Below are 17,218 nucleotides of genomic sequence, written 5' to 3'. Positions count from 1 at the left end.
TTTCCACTTGTCCCCTGCGGGATACGTTTCATACAGTTTTGTGGCGTTTGTGAATCTCTTCTGGATGTGGTGCTCTTTGAGGTGGTGTACGCGCGCTTACCATGCAAGACTTTTCCGGACGATGTTGGAAATGTTTGTTTTGAGATACCGTGTCGTATGACCAAACTACTCTGCGCAGGAGAATTGTCCTGTGTCACTTCTCTCCTAATGGCGTGGACTGTATTGTCTGGGGTCATCTTTTCTCACAATTTCCGGTCGACCACTTACTACAGGGGCCTGTTGGGCACATCGTCAGATGATGAAACATACACCAGCTTTGCTGACCGTTAAACCCTCTTCTTTGAGCCATTTTAATATTGCTGAATGATTATAATTGGCGGGGAAGAGTCCACAAATAAACCCCTCCTAGATAGCTGTCACATATACCTTCACCGTTCCATCGATCATGCTCAACTTATACTGTTATCAAGGATATGCCCCAATGTGATATAACAAAAATAACAGTGATAGACATGTACCGTGATTGACAATGCCAACACTTGCATAAGTTACCAATATGAACTAGCATAAAAATTGAAAACAAATTATTGCAAAAAGTAACTTTTATCCCACCCTGTAGAAACAGTACTGGAAATATGAATGTTCTCTCTCAAATACATTTCAAACCATTTCATATTTCGTTGCTGCGCCTCGAAGAATCGCTATGTGTTAAAACCACAACTTTTCAGGAGAAGCAAAAAACATTTCTAGCTCTTAAAATGTTGGGAAATACACGGAAACACTTGAAAAATATAATTAAATTTGTTCTGCGTATATTATGCACTGGACATTGTTGTAGCTTGCTTCAACAGTATTATAATTACTATTTTTGTGTTTACGCAGCACCTTTTGCGCCTTTATAAGCAGATAGAGAATGTGTATACATTAATAAATGCGTACGTGATGTGAACCAGAAGCGTTTAATTTTAATCTATAATTTTTCACAGTTGTGGCGAAACAATTGAATATTAACTCATGACATTATAAGGGACGCTGCCTGATAAATTTCTGGTTTATTTGCACGACATAACTCATTTTCGACAAAAATGTTACATAGCGGTTCTTCGAGGCGCAGCGACGATTTGCTTTGCAATATATGTTTTTCGTAAGAGTAATATTATGTGAAAAGTTTTGAACAGTATTCAATGTTGGTGATAACGTAAGTGTGCGCACCAATGTGTAGATATTGTAGATTTTGTACGTATTATTTTCCAAATGTGGGTATAGTTGATTTTCTGTCCATGCACAGCTTTACCTTGTTATCGTAGGTACAGGAACCAGACAAAAAGCCAGTTGAAGAGAAGAAACCTGCGCAAAAGGTATACATCTTATTTCTTTAATATTATTTCACAGGGTGTTTCAAAATTGTTTGTACGAACTTCTGGAGACGAGTCCTTACTCAAAATTGAGCAAAATATTTTCCAATAAACATGGATGAAAAAACGCGAAAATTTAGGGATAAATGCTGCCGAAAATATGTATTTAACCCTTCGTTGGTTAATGATGGTAACAGAAGCCATGTAGTGGGATATGTGTGTTTATACCTGTGACATCCATCCTTGCATTCTGTTGGCATAAGCTTTATTTCAATCTCAAAATCCAGAAAATGAGTGATAATTTGAGAATTCCTTTAACTCATTCTGTTTCAATATAAACAGTTGAATTATAGCTCAGTATATAGGTTGAATTTCAATTACTGAAAGCAAAAATAAAATAAAACTCAGAACACAACTACGTATCTTACAGATGTTAGAATATTCATAGATCATACAATTTAGTTTATATTCCCAACAAAAGGTTAAATCCATGGTTTGGGCATTTTATATTTTGAAAACAACGCTTTTCCAGACCGATATTTGTTTATATCAATTTGATATAAACATTTTAGAAAATTCTTTTATGTTCTTTTGACACACCCTATATTATCGTTACAGCAGATTTAAGTAGACAAAATATTCACTATTATAAAAGCAAGGTAAGAATTTAGTTAAGAAATGACAGCATATCGTTACTTAGCCCATGGCAAAGAGCAGGAAAGGTAAAATGGTCTCAAAATTTTGCCTATCTAATGCCGAAAAGTTTGTAATTGCTACATCACTATGTAATTTGAAACGCGTGCACGTTTGACAGAAGATAGATTACATGGAGATCAGCATTTGAAGTTTTATTTGGGTTTTATTTGTAGTGACTTTAGAAAAGAAAAAAAACTAAAGAGCTAAAGTACATATTATATTCTAATCCAAAACACTCCGTGTTAAAAACAAGCCAAGTTTAGAGCGAGTACAAGAAAGCAAAGTTATCAATACAGCCACATTCTTCAGCCAAGGTAAGTTATGATGTCGACTCTACCAAGTTCTTAAAATAAATTTCCTCATTCTGAAAGAATTTAAAGGTCTTGGCCAACTAGTTACGTTATCAATATTGTTAAATTCTTCAGACACTATGAGTTATGATGCGTTGTAACTAGTTGGTCAAGTTCTTCAAATACTTTCAGAATGAGGAAATGTATTTTTCAAGAACTTGGCAGAATCAATGTCATAACTTACTTTGACTGAAGAATTAGACTGTATTGGCAACTTTACTTTTTGTACTCGTTCGAAAAGTGGCTTCTTTTTGACATTGAGTGTTTTAGATTGGGATATCAGAACTTCTTGTAGATTTAATTTAATTACTTTCTGCACGCCATTTAGCTTACTCCAGTATACTTCGCAGTAAATAGTTTAAGGAAAGATAATATTCCAGAAACCAATATCGCATTCACATTCACCATTAAATTCCCTGTAATTTGATACCCAACATAATTGTTTGTATTTTTTTTTAAATTTTGGCATTCAAGATGGCAATAAAAAAATATATTTCATATGACGAATATATATATATATATATATATATATATATATATATATATATATATATATATATATATATATATAATAAGTTGATTGTAAGAGTACTGGCTTAGGGCAAAAGTCATTTTGTGAAAATTAGTTCTGCATTTTTTCTAGTTGCATGCACTCTACTAAAAAGGCACTCTGGGAGGTTGGTTGTGTTCTTTTACTCCTGGAATTTTCTGGATATGTAAATGTTACCCATATCGATATGCAAGCTTTCGTATTACTAGTTAGTCGGGAACATAATTTTCTTCATTAAAGAGTCCGGGAAAATATAACGTAACGATATTCAACAGTTGGTCAGTCTTTCCGTTAGTCAGCTGTAATGTCTTGAAAGTAACCATTTCGATCTCGTGCATAGTTTACATGATGAATACATTCTCCATGCGTTGAAATCCTAACTTCCTATGAACCTCCGCACTTCAGATTTAGTAGTTTTGTGGAAACACTTCATTACTCGTAAGAAGAGGATACACGGAAACTCACTGCTAAAGCGCTCACCTCTCGTACGTGGATGCCAAGTTTAATCCTGGTTCGTACCAAATGTGCTTTGTGGTGAAGAAACACCACATGCGTTGGTTTTCTCGGGGTTTGAAAATATATTTTCAGTAGTTTTTTAAAAATCTTTGCCCTTCCCCCTTAATTATTGGTTCCTGGAGCAATCGCTTCGTCCTTAATACGAGCCTGGTAGTAATTGTCTGTAATTTGATGTTGCTGACATTATGGTTACAGTTAGAAGTCATGTCTAGTTGAAAATGATAATTTCGGTCTATGTAAGGGATAATTTGGGAATTAATGGCACTGTTCGGCCCCCTTGCTGTAGTATCCGAAAGGTTGGAATTTTCTGAAACTGTAAGTGTTACGTCCTGTCAATGTGCGAAATTTCGTATATCTAGCTAGTCGCGAACATATCAAACATGTCAGTCAGTGAGTCGGTGAGTCAGCCACGAAAAACGCAGTTTTTGTGGGTTTTTATTTTAACTCTTTATGATCCCCCACAGGAAAAATTTAATACTTTTGTACAATATGTCATTACTAGTAACTGTGTGTAATTTGGCATTGCTGACATTATTAGTTACTCAGCAGTGATGTCTTGAAAATTACCATTTCGATCTAAGTAGTAGTTCTTGTAAAGCTACTTGCAGCACGGCCGGAATTTGACTGAGTACGCTTCTGCTAACGCTGATAAAACTTCCTCTCATAACAAGCATTTTGACAATGAAAAACTCATTGAAAAGAATTTAGACATCACATTACATGTTCATATATTTCCAACATATTTCTTAATTACTATCATCTTCGTATCAAATCGTAACGTTGACAATACAGTTAGCTTAAGCTTTAGTATTTTACTATTCTTTCATTATTTACAATATAGCTCTGCGTATAGTAATTTTAAGTAGATTTATCACTACAAGCTTTAGAACACTTCCATGAAACACAATTATTGAGTACTTATGATACTGACACTTAATGTAAACTATATATTTCAGGGAATTACAATTAGTAAATAGTTTATCCCAGCTTATCCTAATTGTAAGCTTCATCCATGTGTATTTTAAAAATCGAACTAATCATGATGTTTATTGTGTATGTGTACGATACCCAGTGTTTAGAATTGTCCTTCATTAACATTAAACTATTACCTATAGGCACAAGAACCTTCCAAGAAACCCCCAGAAGAAACGAAGCCTACTCAAAAGGTAAAAAATATTTTGCCACATCATCCTTCACTTCAAATTAACACATTATTGAAATGCCAATATAATAAACGTTGAATTTTATTATGAGAAACAGTTCTTTATATAATATACATTCTCATTTAAGAGAAAATCGAGAATAGTTGTGCTTTGAAGGGTTAATTTCAGAATATAGCTTTAGTTTTATTAACTTTTTTATAGTTGTGATTTCAAAATTATTCAAATTCGCTAATTAATTCCTTTATTTGAGTATTTGTTTGTATATAGTAAGTTAATATTACTTTCCATTAAAAAATGTTACCTTATTTACTTTAACTATAACTTGTTACCTCTAGGTGGAAATATTACCGAAGGTTAACTCAGAGATAAAGGAATTCCCACAAAAGGTAACACATTTTTTAAAGGTTTGTCCATAATTATCAAATTATCTGCATAGTCTCTTAACAAAAATCCTTAAAAGTATATTTTACAAAATCGGTATATTTGTTTGTGAAAAACAGAAATAATAAACTATTTGAATTTTGATTTCTCATAAAGGACAAGAACCACCATCAAACTTTAAAAAAATCATACTTTTGCGTTTCTTCTTCATCTTGTAGTTTCCATCAAGCAGTGGTTTTTAATTAACGAAATATTTATAGTCATGTCCTTTAAGTATTGTATGCAAGAAACGAGAAACGTTTGAAACTTTGCTACCTTCTACTGTTTAGTAAATGAAAAAATATTAGTCAGTGCTTTATTAGATCAATGTAATATTTTCTTGTTCTTTAAAAACTTACGTATTAAATGAGACTAAAACCTCCACCATTTATTGAAGTAAATTATCGAATATATACTACACTGTAGATGGAATGTTAACAAGATTTCTTTTTATTTGAAGTTTTACTCAATCTAATCTCGCTTAACGATACCATCTAGTTAATAATAAATTGATTAATTCAATATTTTCATAATTTTCATATTAAATGTAAAGTTAAAAAGTACAATATTGTATTCATTAGAACGAGTTCCGTAGTTTGAACGTTTTGGTGATGGTGCGTTAGGCATTCGTTCTCTTTCGCTCAGCTTTATTGACTAACAAATTTATGAACAACATCTGATCCACTTTAGGCCCTAATTTTTTAACAACTTAACACTTTGTGATCCACTAAATACAAGTAAGAACATAAGACAAATGTAAATATTCAAATAATACTACATTTTCTTATTTGTGTAAGATATTATTGTTAACAACGAAACTAGTTTTATGCGATAACCAACATCTTACAATGAAACTATAAGTTTATTATTCTTATGTTCGCTGAAAGGGTTTCTTTTGTTAGTCAATCACGATTTGCCTTTTTCTGTAGGTAGAGGAGAATTTAAAGACACCCCAAGCTGAAAAGAAAACACCTCAAAAGGTAATTTTCAAAATTTTATAATTCAAAACAGATACACGATTGTACAATGAGGAACTGAAATCTTCAAAATCTTATTTTTCTCAAACGCAAATACTTTTGCTTAATATTTCCATATACACATACATGTATACCCACAAATATATGTTTAATAACATAAATCAGTAGTTTGGAAACAACTTTCTCAACAATATAAAAATGTCAATTCATTCTAAAAGTTACAAAATCGTTTCTTTGAGTTTAGGTTTTATTTTTAAAAAAATTACAGCATTGGTCATACTATTATCTTATGTAGTACATTTCTATGTTGCACCAAATTTAGATGTACTATTCTACCTGTAGGTGGAAGAACTTTCAAAGAAAATCATTGAAGAAAAGAAAGACCAACACAAGGTAAAATATTTTATTATGCCTTAGGAAAAGTCCAAAGTTGTAATCATATCCTACAGTCTTATATTTCTCTTAACACAACACACTTCAAAAAATATATTTTTGTATCAGTTATATATATCCGAATTTAAAGTTGGGAAGAAGATTATAGAAGTCTATTACATTTCACTATTTATTATATACAGCTGTAAAAATCACACTTTGTATTTATATTGGTTATATTAAATTTTTCTTCTTTATCTCTCTTCGGTATAGAGCTTTAATATTTTAAACCTAATTTGCATATTACACAAAATGAAGTTAAAACCCTATAGTAATTTTGTTAACCTTACTTTGTATAAATGCTTATATGTTGTCTAATTCTAACGTTACCCTGTTACCTTGTTTACCTTGTAGATAGAGGAACCTATTAGAAAGTCCCCAGATGAAACAAAAGCTCCACTAAAGGTAAAGACGCTTTTGTTAACTTTATATATTATTACTAGCCTGTTGTTAGTGAATAAGTGTAAGTGCAGGAGTCATTGCTATGTGATTTACCTTTACTCATTCCCAATATGTGTTTGCAGAAACTGTAAACTTATTTTCTTACTGTTGTTTAAGACACTAATAAATATCAAATGAGAACACATCTTCTAAAGCAAAATGGCAATTTAAGCCCACTTTTTAACTTCTGTCTTATACTGTATAAGTATAGAAATATTTGATAGTATACTGCATTCATTTCAGTTTTCTTTACTTAGTTTGATTAATTCCTTAATTTGAAGTACTACATGAGACCCAGAATTCTCTAAGCAGTAAGAAATCACGTGTTTCCATAAGAAATATTATAAAGACATAGATATTTATAGGTTTGTTTTACATTTGAAACTGTTCTAAGAACATCTTCGGTAGTAGTAAAGTGTTAGAGAAGTAGTGTATAGTAGCAAGTCTAGTAATTTTGTTCATATATTTCATAGAGTATTTCTTTCATAAATTCTATATTTCATTTAGTAAGTAGGATTATACTCACAAAAATATGCATTGATTTGTTTATTTAAAGATCTTGTATCAGATTGTCTTATATACAAACACAAGTGAACAATTTTTGAAGCAGGCACGATCGTTTAGTCCGTATTCTTTCTTAAAGCTAATCTAACTGTTGAATTTGTCTTATCTTTCCCCCATTGTGTAATTTCTTGGACTTTCTTGAATAGTAGATACCTTATTTAATTGTTTAGAAGTGCTTCTTGTATGGTAAATATATTAACATTTGTCATCATTTCTATCTTCTTGTGGTTTTTCAATTGCTATGTATACATAGAGAAATAACAAAGAATGATCTTGATTAAAACAAAGCTCCAAATAGGTAAAATGATTTCGTTTCCAGTATTTCATAAAGCAGTCATTCAAAAATTTAAATTTGAAACCAAATATGAATACATAAATACATAATAATGCTACATTTTCATAGATTCATTTTCGGAACTAGAAAACAAATATCGTAAATTCTTCCATACATTTGGATATGATATGAGTCCTTCATTTTTTAAAATGTTACTTTAATTTCCATTAGATTTTTTAGTTAGCTAAACACACTTTCCCAACTTTTTGAAATAGAAATATTAATTTTATGTGTAGTAAATTTATGTGTGCTTTTGTTTAGTGCATTGTAGTATAAATGTAAGTTTACCTATTTTAACTTTACCTTACTACCTATAGGTAACAGAAACCCTCAAGAAACAACCTGAAGAAATTAAACCTATACCGAAGGTAAATTCATTCTTTCACGAAACACTTCCAATCATAGTGAATACATGGTGAAAATCCTTATTAGATTATTCATTCCTTCTTAACAATTACACATAAAATAACCAAGAATTGTATTTGGTCTAGGAATTAATTCGTGCGGTTTTTAATAAAAATTGAAGCTTTATTTCAAAAACAAAGTAAATGAATACGTTAACAAAAATATTGTCCATCGCTAGCCACTACTTTCTCCCATCTTTCAGGCAATTTACGGATTCCGTGTCGAAAGAATTCCTCATCTTTTGACGCAATCTAATCAAAGATCCATTTTTCGATATTTTCTTAAGAAGTGAACCGCTGTCCAATCAAATCGTTATTCATGCAATCGATCAAGTAGTAGTCAGACGGAGCAGTGTTTGGTGAATATCGCGGGTGGAGTAACACTTTCCATCCGACATTTTCCAAATAGGTTTTGACCGGTTTTGCGACATGTGGTCGAGCGTTATCATCTTGATAAATAAGTTTATTATGCCTGTTATTCCATTCTGGTCGTTTTCAGGCCAGAGCTTGCTTCAAACGCATTAATTGTTGTCGATAGCGGTGTCCATTAATAGTTTCACCAAGTTTCAGAAGTTCATAGTACACCACACGTTTCAAATCCCACCATATATACAGCATAACCTTTGCACAATGAATATCTCGTTTCGGTTGTGAAGGACCTGGTTCACCTTGCTTCACCCAGGCCTTTTTTCGTTTAGGATTCTCGTAATGAATCCACTTCTCATCACCAGTTACAATTCGATGTAAAAATCTATTCCTTTTCTGTCTTTGAAGCAGCAATTCGCAAACGGTTTTTCTTCTTTCAACGTCTTTCTTTTCAATTCATGTGAAACCCAATAAGACATCTTTTGAATCATTCCTATGGCTTTGAGACGTTTGGAAACTGTTGTTTGCTCAACTCCAAATGCTTCTGCAAGTTCGTCCTGCGTTTGACACGAATCCTGATCAAGCAATGCTCTCAATTCTTCATCTTCAAATTCTTTTGGCTGTCCAAATTGCTTTTGGTCTTCCAAGCTGAAATCACCACCTTTAAACCGTGCAAACCACTTCTGACACGTTCGCTCAGCTAGAGCATGGTCACCAAACACTTCCACTAAAATATGATGACTTGCGGTAGCACTTTTCTTCATGTTAAAGCAATGAAGAATAACTCCCCGCAAAAACACTTTATCAGGCACAAAATGCGCCATTTTCAGTTGAAGAAAAAATGTTGTTGTTTCCGCTTCAAGCAACTGACATATACTAAACAAGATGCTCAATGACAGTAGTTTTCAACGCATGTTTGGATCAACGAAACTATGGGACAATAAGCTAGTTACGCCATCTTTTGTAAAACCGCACGAATTAATTCCTAGACCAAATATTAAGGTTATTCCTATAGTTGGTACACAAGTTCTCTCTTCTTATCAAACTGTTGTTTCAAATTATGTTTCACATTTTTTTTTTCATGTGTTTAAAAATAACTTATGTTATAAATTATATTGCAAGAACTTTATACACGATTATACATTATTATTAAGAGGCATACTATCCATCTGTAATTTACATTAATTCTATAGGTGACGGAGCTCCCAAAGAAAGCGCTAGGGGAAAGAAAGAATTCATTAAAGGTAACGAAGCCCAAATGCATGCATACAAGTAACAATTTCGTGAACTTTTATTACAATTGGGAATAAAATAACTAAAAGATGATGAACTTATTCACGTTATGCATCCTTCAATTTTATGATCATGTATACTCAAAAATTTTTGGGTTAACATACCCTTTAACATTTTGAAAATAATCATTACTAAAATATAACCACGCTCAAAATAATCATTGTAAACAAACTGATTTATTTCTATATTCATATTCGTTGTAATAAGATTACACTAAATATATATTCCAAAACAAATTAGTAAACTTAAGAAAATACGTTAATATTATATTTAAGATTGTAGAAATTTTGCGTTTAGTATTTCTCACTTTATACTTTAGTTCCGAAGTCGATATAAGAACCCAACAGACACAAATTCGGACAGAGATAGTTCATTGAGTAACGTGTATTTAGAACATTTTCGTTTATTTCGAATATCATATATGGAGAAAAAATGATTTTGGTCAAATATAATTTAGCAATATCTACTGTATTTAGTTCGAATTGGGTTTAAAATTCTCATTTTAGCTTTAATTTTACCTTCTTATGTTTAAGATATATAAGAGGAAACATATCGTCAGGTGGTTATCAAAATAATAGAAATACCAGAGTAAATTTTACTTACCAGATTAATGTGGCGTTGGACAACCTTCCGTTCTCAGAACACATCTGATGCGACGAAAAATGCATCATATCGGTCTGAGCCGTAACAAGTGTAGTATTACATTATTCTGCATGCAGTACTCAGTTCCGTGAGCGTGGAGGCGGAAATCTGGGCCGGATACTTGTTTTCAAAACGGACCACAAATGTTCACTTATGTTCAGATTCGCGGATAGAGTGAACTAGGGGAGTTATTCAACTTCATCCTAATGTTCCTCATTCTACGCCACAACAACTCCAGCTACGTGAATCGGCGCCTTATCACCCTGGAATATAGTATTTCTAGGAACAACACTCGGGCCGTAGGATGCACATTATCCCCTAAACTGACGATAGTTGGATAATTACGGACAGGGACGCGATCGTTAATCATTAGCACAGAATCCACTCAAAACGAGGATGTTACGGGCCACAACATCACAGAGCTACCACCATATTTCACGGTTGGGCAGAGTCACTGCGAATCTTACCCTGCTTTGCGCATAAGGCGCACATAAACAGGGTCATGGTTTGAAATACGGCGAACAATAACTCATTCGGCCGTGTCACACGTTTTCAGTCATCAGCGCCCATGTTGGCATCGTGCTAAAGTGTGATGATCCCTTATCAGCAGATTTGACCTTGCAACCCAACCCCGTATATCCATGTCACGTAATTCGTGGGGGACTAGTATAGTCAACACAATCTGTGAAAGGTGCTATTTGAATTCTTAAGTCATTTACGCTGCAGACGCACAACGATTTTGAATGACAATCCGCTTTAATGCTCGGTGGGACTTGTTACTGAGGGTTTTCTTCGGACCGATATTCCTTTTAACCATTGTAGTTTCGCCATTAGTTTTGTAGGCACTGTCCTTTGTGAAATATACAACCCAATTTCCGTCACACTCGCATTACATATCCGAGCTCCAAGAATTTACCCTCTTTGGAAATCAGAAAGGTTATCCATTTTACGCTATCACAGTCCGCTCACTTTACTAGGCACTACTGTTCTACTGCTTCTCACGTAGTATGAAGTTTTCCCTATGGGTAATGGCATACCGAAGAGATCTCGCGATCAAGGTCGAGGTTTAAGAAGCGGTCGCTAGCTCGATTTCTAGCGCGATGGATGAAAGGCGCACATAGCGAGGAGGTCGCACCCTCGCTGCAAGTTGTCAGTTTGAGGAGAAACATTACTGAGACGCGTGTGGAATTATTCCGTCAGTGCATAAAAATAACTGCGAAACCACATTTTGAAATTGAAAGGGCCAAACGGTTTATAAATAGGGATGGATGCGAGACCAGATATGAGAAATGCCAAAGTCTCGTCTTTTGTTTTGCAAAAATATTTGAGTCTCATCACTTGTCCATCTCTATCAATAAATCAAAGACTTTTACTTTTTTTTTTCAATTTTCTGTGAAGAAATGCCCTATGTCACGGTCGCTACCTCGATGTATAGGTCTAGATGGATGAAGGGCGCATATACCGAAGAGGTCGCACCCTCGCTGTAAGTTCTCAGTTTGAGGAGAAATATTACTGAGACGCGTGTGGAATTATTCCGTCAGTGTATAAAAATAACTGCGAAACCACATTTTGAAATTGAAAGGGCCAAACGGTTTATAAATAGGGATGGATGCGAGACGAGATATGAGAAATGCCAAACTCTCGTCTGTTGTTTCGCAAAAATATTTGAGTCTCATCTCTTGTCCATCTCCATCAATAAATCAAAGAATTTTCTATTTTTCTTTTCAATTTTCTGAGAAGATATGTCCTCTTTCAGCACTCAAGCTAGAAATCATTTTCCAGTAAAATTGAAAAAGGTATGTCTTAGGTGGAGGGGGCATTAACTTCAGAAAATGAAGTTTCGTCACTGCAATTCCATTATTCGACGTTTCCTCCTTATGAATAAAGTGTCTGCATTTATAGGTATTTATTTACCTTATATCAGTAACGGATTTAGAACAAACACTTTTTTTATTAACCTCGGAATTGTGGGGCATGGTGTTTTTGAGCATCTACATGATTAACAGTAGTTTCTTTTTTCTTTAGAAATTCCACAACTTACGGACTTCCGCCCGAAAGCCCCCTCCCTGTAACCGCCACTGCCTTCTTATAATAATAAGCTACAGTATAATTCTCAAATAAATATGAATAACTTATCTGACATTCCCATTTCAGTTGATATTTTCTTCCATTTTCTATTTAAAACGTGCCTACTATGATGTTGTTTGTAGTTTTTATTCCATATTGCATGAACATTCCGCACTAGTTCTATTAATATATCTTTCATAATCAAATTTAATAGTGCAGCAAAACCTCTCGACAATAGAAACACACAATCCTCTACAGACGAAATTCTAAATAAATGAAGATTTTATTCTGTGCAGCGCTTCAGGGAGAATCAATGAGAACACGAGCCGCAGCGATGCTTCCGCTGAACATTGATGTAAAAACAAATTCGATTGTTTATCATCGCAACCACTAATTCAAACTTGCGGTGACCCACGTGTTTGTGCCAGTATCGAGGGTGCGACCGCGACTTAAACCTCGACCTCGATCGCAAGATCTATTTGGTATGTCTTTACCCTAACACAGACTCACTAACATCCTGTTGCTGCGGCCACAACCTGACCGTTTCCAACCCATACATCTGACATGCTTTCAACTCTAGTTATTTCTATTATATTTTTAATAACCATCTGTATATGTAATTTCTTAGAACGTTTCTGTCAGTAATTTACCCTACATATTTGTGATGTATCTGTAGGTCGAAGAACCCTCAAAGAAATTACCAGAGGAAAAGAAATCTCTCCGAAAGGTAAACAATAATTTCTTTTATTACGCATCTTGTTTATACGTAAACGATCCAAATTAGAAAATTAAATTTCTTACAAAACGTTACTTGTATAAATTTTTGGGCCCAAATTATTATAACATTTGAGCTTACATATACTTTTTTCCTTCTACTTCAGAAAGAACTGATCGATTTCTCCCAAAATGATTGAGAAATAAATGTGTAGGATTTTATATACATATGTGCTGATAATGATTCCGCATAATTTTACTAGCAAGCTAAAAATGTAGAAAATAAATGTAGGGTGTTCGAAAAGTCTCTATACATCTGATTCGTAACACACACTCACAGTGGTGTATATAGACATTCCAAACAACCTGTAGATATGCACGCTTGAAGTGAATAGTGTAATTTATGCGTTCTCTATACTTTAGTTAACATCAATATAAAACATAAAAGATTTAGACAAATGGAATCTATCATCAATAATCTTTCCAATTTCGCAAGTACTGTATGAAAGAATTGAAGAATAATTAATAATGTTAAATATTTGTCTTTTGATATCATGAAAACCACTACGAACTATTCAAAATTTGCTTGCTCAGACAAATGCGTGTCATTTGTGTATATCCTTGTACTGTACATACAGAGAATCTGTTTGTATATTCCGTTTATTCGCTATTAACTCCACGAAGATTGTACTTTATGATAAGTAATAAGTTACAGGAGAAAGTTTTAGTGCAAGTAGCGTAAATACTTCAAATGGACGGAAAGAAACCAAATAGACTGAATTCATTTCTGTTTTTCTCCTCTATCCTACCCATCCTCATATTTTCTTTTCTCTTAAGCGCTATTTTTATACTAACACATTCATAACATGTCAACTTTTTGCTGGAATAGGTAAGTGATCATTCCCTGTTTTGATTTTCAAATGTCAATTTTTCTTCTAAAATTTCTTTCTTTCTTTCTTTCTTCCTACCCTTTTATTTCGTTTTTTTATTTCTCTGTCACTTACACACTACATCTATATGTATTCAATTCTTTCTCTTAAGTTTAGTTTCTAGTTATTGTACAAAACTAAACATTTCTATTACATTTAAAGATTAAAGTGTAATATTACAATACGAAGATAAATATTTTAAGAAAAATAAAGTGATTATTCACTTTACATGACAAACAGTAAAATAAAAATAGGCTAGAATTTAGATAATAATAAATAATAATAGATCTGTTCATAATATTAAATTGTTCAAATGACATTCAACAATTTGTTCAGTATAGGTATAACAATTTGGGAACAAACTACTTGTTATCACCTTATCCCATACTTTGTACACAAAATTTGTAGGTGAATAACTTCTAACCAACTTGCATGAATATCATGCCTTTCATGTTTCATATTTTGTTGAACATAAACACTTTCCCATAGTATTTCTAAACGAATAGTATGATCCTTAAAAAAAAAATCTGCTTCACCTCGATTTTAAGATTTATCTGCACTTAACATCTGAAGGTCACAATTTTATATCTTTACACATATTCCATGAAAGAAACAGTGAATAATCCTAGTCAATAAAACAATTTAGATTAACTTATGTTATTGTATTTGTGCTGTTGTAATGTTTTCGTGTGGTGTTCTATATAGCTATTGCTGAAATTTTACTAAATAGTTTTGCTTTCTCTCTGTTTTATATGTATTTCCCTTAGAATATTTAAGAACGTTTTAAATTGTCGTTTTATCTTCCCCAATGTTTTACGTGTTCACCATACCTCTCCTTATTATCAATAGGTAGAAGAGTCGGATAGAAAGCTCCAAAATGAGAAAACGGCATCTCCTAAGGTAAAGTATGGTTAAGTTTGAAGCTTTTTCTTAATGAAAAGTTTCTTTTGTTCGTTTCGTTTTTCTTAATCTAATCAAAACATTTCTATATTAAAACATTAATACATTAAAATATATTTATTTTCTCCCTTTTTTATATTTTGAACTCATCAAACTACAGTTAGTTGATTACAATTTCTTTTACATATTTTTTACGAACAGAAATATTCTTTTTATTTTGTTCTTAAGTTTCGTAACACACATTCTATTAATCTTACACTTCTTCTGTAATTTTATTTCCTCTTTAAGTCTGGTTTACGAAAACATATGAAAATAACTTTCTCTAATTAAATTTTCTTCAAAAATAAGGATTCTGTTCTCTTCTTTTTTTTAATCCTATTTACGTTTTTCTTTAACACTTCCATATAACAACTTACAAGTTCTTAATCTTAACTTTCCAATGGTAATTCTTTCTCATTATCGAATCAGCGGTATATTCTTGAATTTTTGTGGTTATGTGCTGCAGGAAACTGAATTACTTATTCATTATGTTCTAATCTAGCTGAACGCAAATTTTCATTCGATAAGTTAAAAATGATTCCAAAAAATGTTATATCGATAATGCGTTCTGTTATTTAAACATATTCTGACTAGAAGATATTGAGAGTTCTACGTAAGACAACAGAATGTCTCATTCAGATTTATCTGCTTTAAAAATAATTGTGATTTATTTCAACATAAAATATAACAGACATAAGCAAATATTTGTGAAGTATACAAGGAAACACATTTTAAGTACGAGAGATATAAAATTAAAAGTTTAACTTTATCAGTAAAAATATATCAATTCGTTGTTTTTAATTCTTTTAAATTTAATCATAGTCTTGTCATTCCGAATTGTCCCTTGTAAATCCGTTATATACCATAGTCAATACGGATAATTAACAGGGATAATTAACATGAATAGTTAAATGCATTGAAGAGTGATCACCTAATTAAAAGAAATGATTTCTTCATATTTTTCTGCGGTAGTAATTTTCTACAGTTTACGTTTTGTTTCAGTTTGAAGTTTGTAATCATGGCTTTATGTGTAGGAGTTCTACGATTGTACTTTCACTTCAATAATTAAAGAAAAAGATCGATTTACTAATTCGTTAAAAATTTATTCAAGAATATGCTTATTTTAGGAAGTACTGAAAATTGTAGTGCCTTTTCTTTTAAATTAAGTTTGAATTATGTAAAGAAATTTACTGTAGTATTATCTTCAATAATTGTTTCACTTCAGTGAAACTCAAAACATGTTTTGAAAGTCATTCTTATGTTCAAAAGTTAACAAGTGTATTTAAAAAATTAAAGCTATTTTTGTTTCAATTATATACTCACCAGTAAAAAAAAAATATTTAAATATATTTTAGGTTTAGCTACGAAATACTGTTGAACAACATATTTACATACATGAAGTCCAATTATTTTTTCTCATTACTATGTATATCAAACTATACATAAAATATATTCAATTAACTGAAATAATAAAATATCATTGAATTTCCCCGATAACATTTCACTGACTGATTATAGACTGAACATAATATGTTGCTTCTCTTATTTTGATATGGCTTAAAATTTAGGATTTGATGGACACGAAATCTTCTAAAAATTGTTCTTCAGATATCTACTGCGCAGAGTAGTATCTATTATGAAAGTTATTGTGTTGCTGTTTAAATATAAAAAGTGGGAGAAAATGTATAAAACATAAAACATTTATACATATAACCTAAGAAGAACATAAACATACGAAACATTAATACTTCAGTGAAACGTTATTCTTGTACATTATGCATGCTTGTATTCATTGAATGAGTTTAACCTTGTTATTTGCGTAGGTTCCAGAGCCTGGCAAAAAGGATCTTGAGGAGAAGAAGCCCCAACAAAAGGTAATATTACGTACAAAATTAGCTTTTTCTAGAAATATTAGCATTATTTTAATATATTGATTGCACCTGTGCTTCAGCAGAAGTTGTGTTTTAAAAATATGTATTCTCGGTAAAGCGCAGGCGTTGGTGGTAATTTTGCAAGAGGAAAAGGGAACGTAAATCTGTCTTCAACACTCGATCTTTTAGTGTTTG

General features: G+C 32.3%; 1 protein-coding gene across 50 annotated transcripts in view; it reads left to right on the top strand.

The window, feature by feature from the left end:
- Positions 1 to 17,218, top strand: part of bt (projectin protein bent) — a 437,567-nt gene that overhangs the window by 113,012 nt on the left and 307,337 nt on the right. For 18 of the 50 annotated variants that reach the window (XM_081762406.1, XM_081762402.1, XM_081762405.1 and 15 more), the window contains 11 exons: positions 1,308 to 1,358; positions 4,583 to 4,633; positions 4,966 to 5,016; positions 5,980 to 6,030; positions 6,370 to 6,420; positions 6,814 to 6,864; positions 8,116 to 8,166; positions 9,762 to 9,812; positions 13,247 to 13,297; positions 15,063 to 15,113; positions 16,976 to 17,026. The exons of 1 other annotated variant lie outside the window; for it this stretch is intronic. In XM_081762406.1, the coding sequence (XP_081618532.1) occupies positions 1,308 to 1,358; positions 4,583 to 4,633; positions 4,966 to 5,016; positions 5,980 to 6,030; positions 6,370 to 6,420; positions 6,814 to 6,864; positions 8,116 to 8,166; positions 9,762 to 9,812; positions 13,247 to 13,297; positions 15,063 to 15,113; positions 16,976 to 17,026 (561 nt within the window). The remainder of the gene's footprint in view (positions 1 to 1,307; positions 1,359 to 4,582; positions 4,634 to 4,965; positions 5,017 to 5,979; positions 6,031 to 6,369; positions 6,421 to 6,813; positions 6,865 to 8,115; positions 8,167 to 9,761; positions 9,813 to 13,246; positions 13,298 to 15,062; positions 15,114 to 16,975; positions 17,027 to 17,218) is intronic. 31 more of the 50 variants (XM_081762413.1, XM_081762415.1, XM_081762414.1 and 28 more) reach the window with 31 other exon arrangements.

This window comes from Thermobia domestica, chromosome 6 (assembly GCF_964235325.1).
Source record: "Thermobia domestica chromosome 6, izTheDome1.hap1.1, whole genome shotgun sequence".
NCBI lineage: Eukaryota > Metazoa > Arthropoda > Insecta > Zygentoma > Lepismatidae > Thermobia > Thermobia domestica.
Note: the sequence above shows the minus strand (reverse complement) of the source record. Positions and strands in the feature narration are given on the sequence as shown.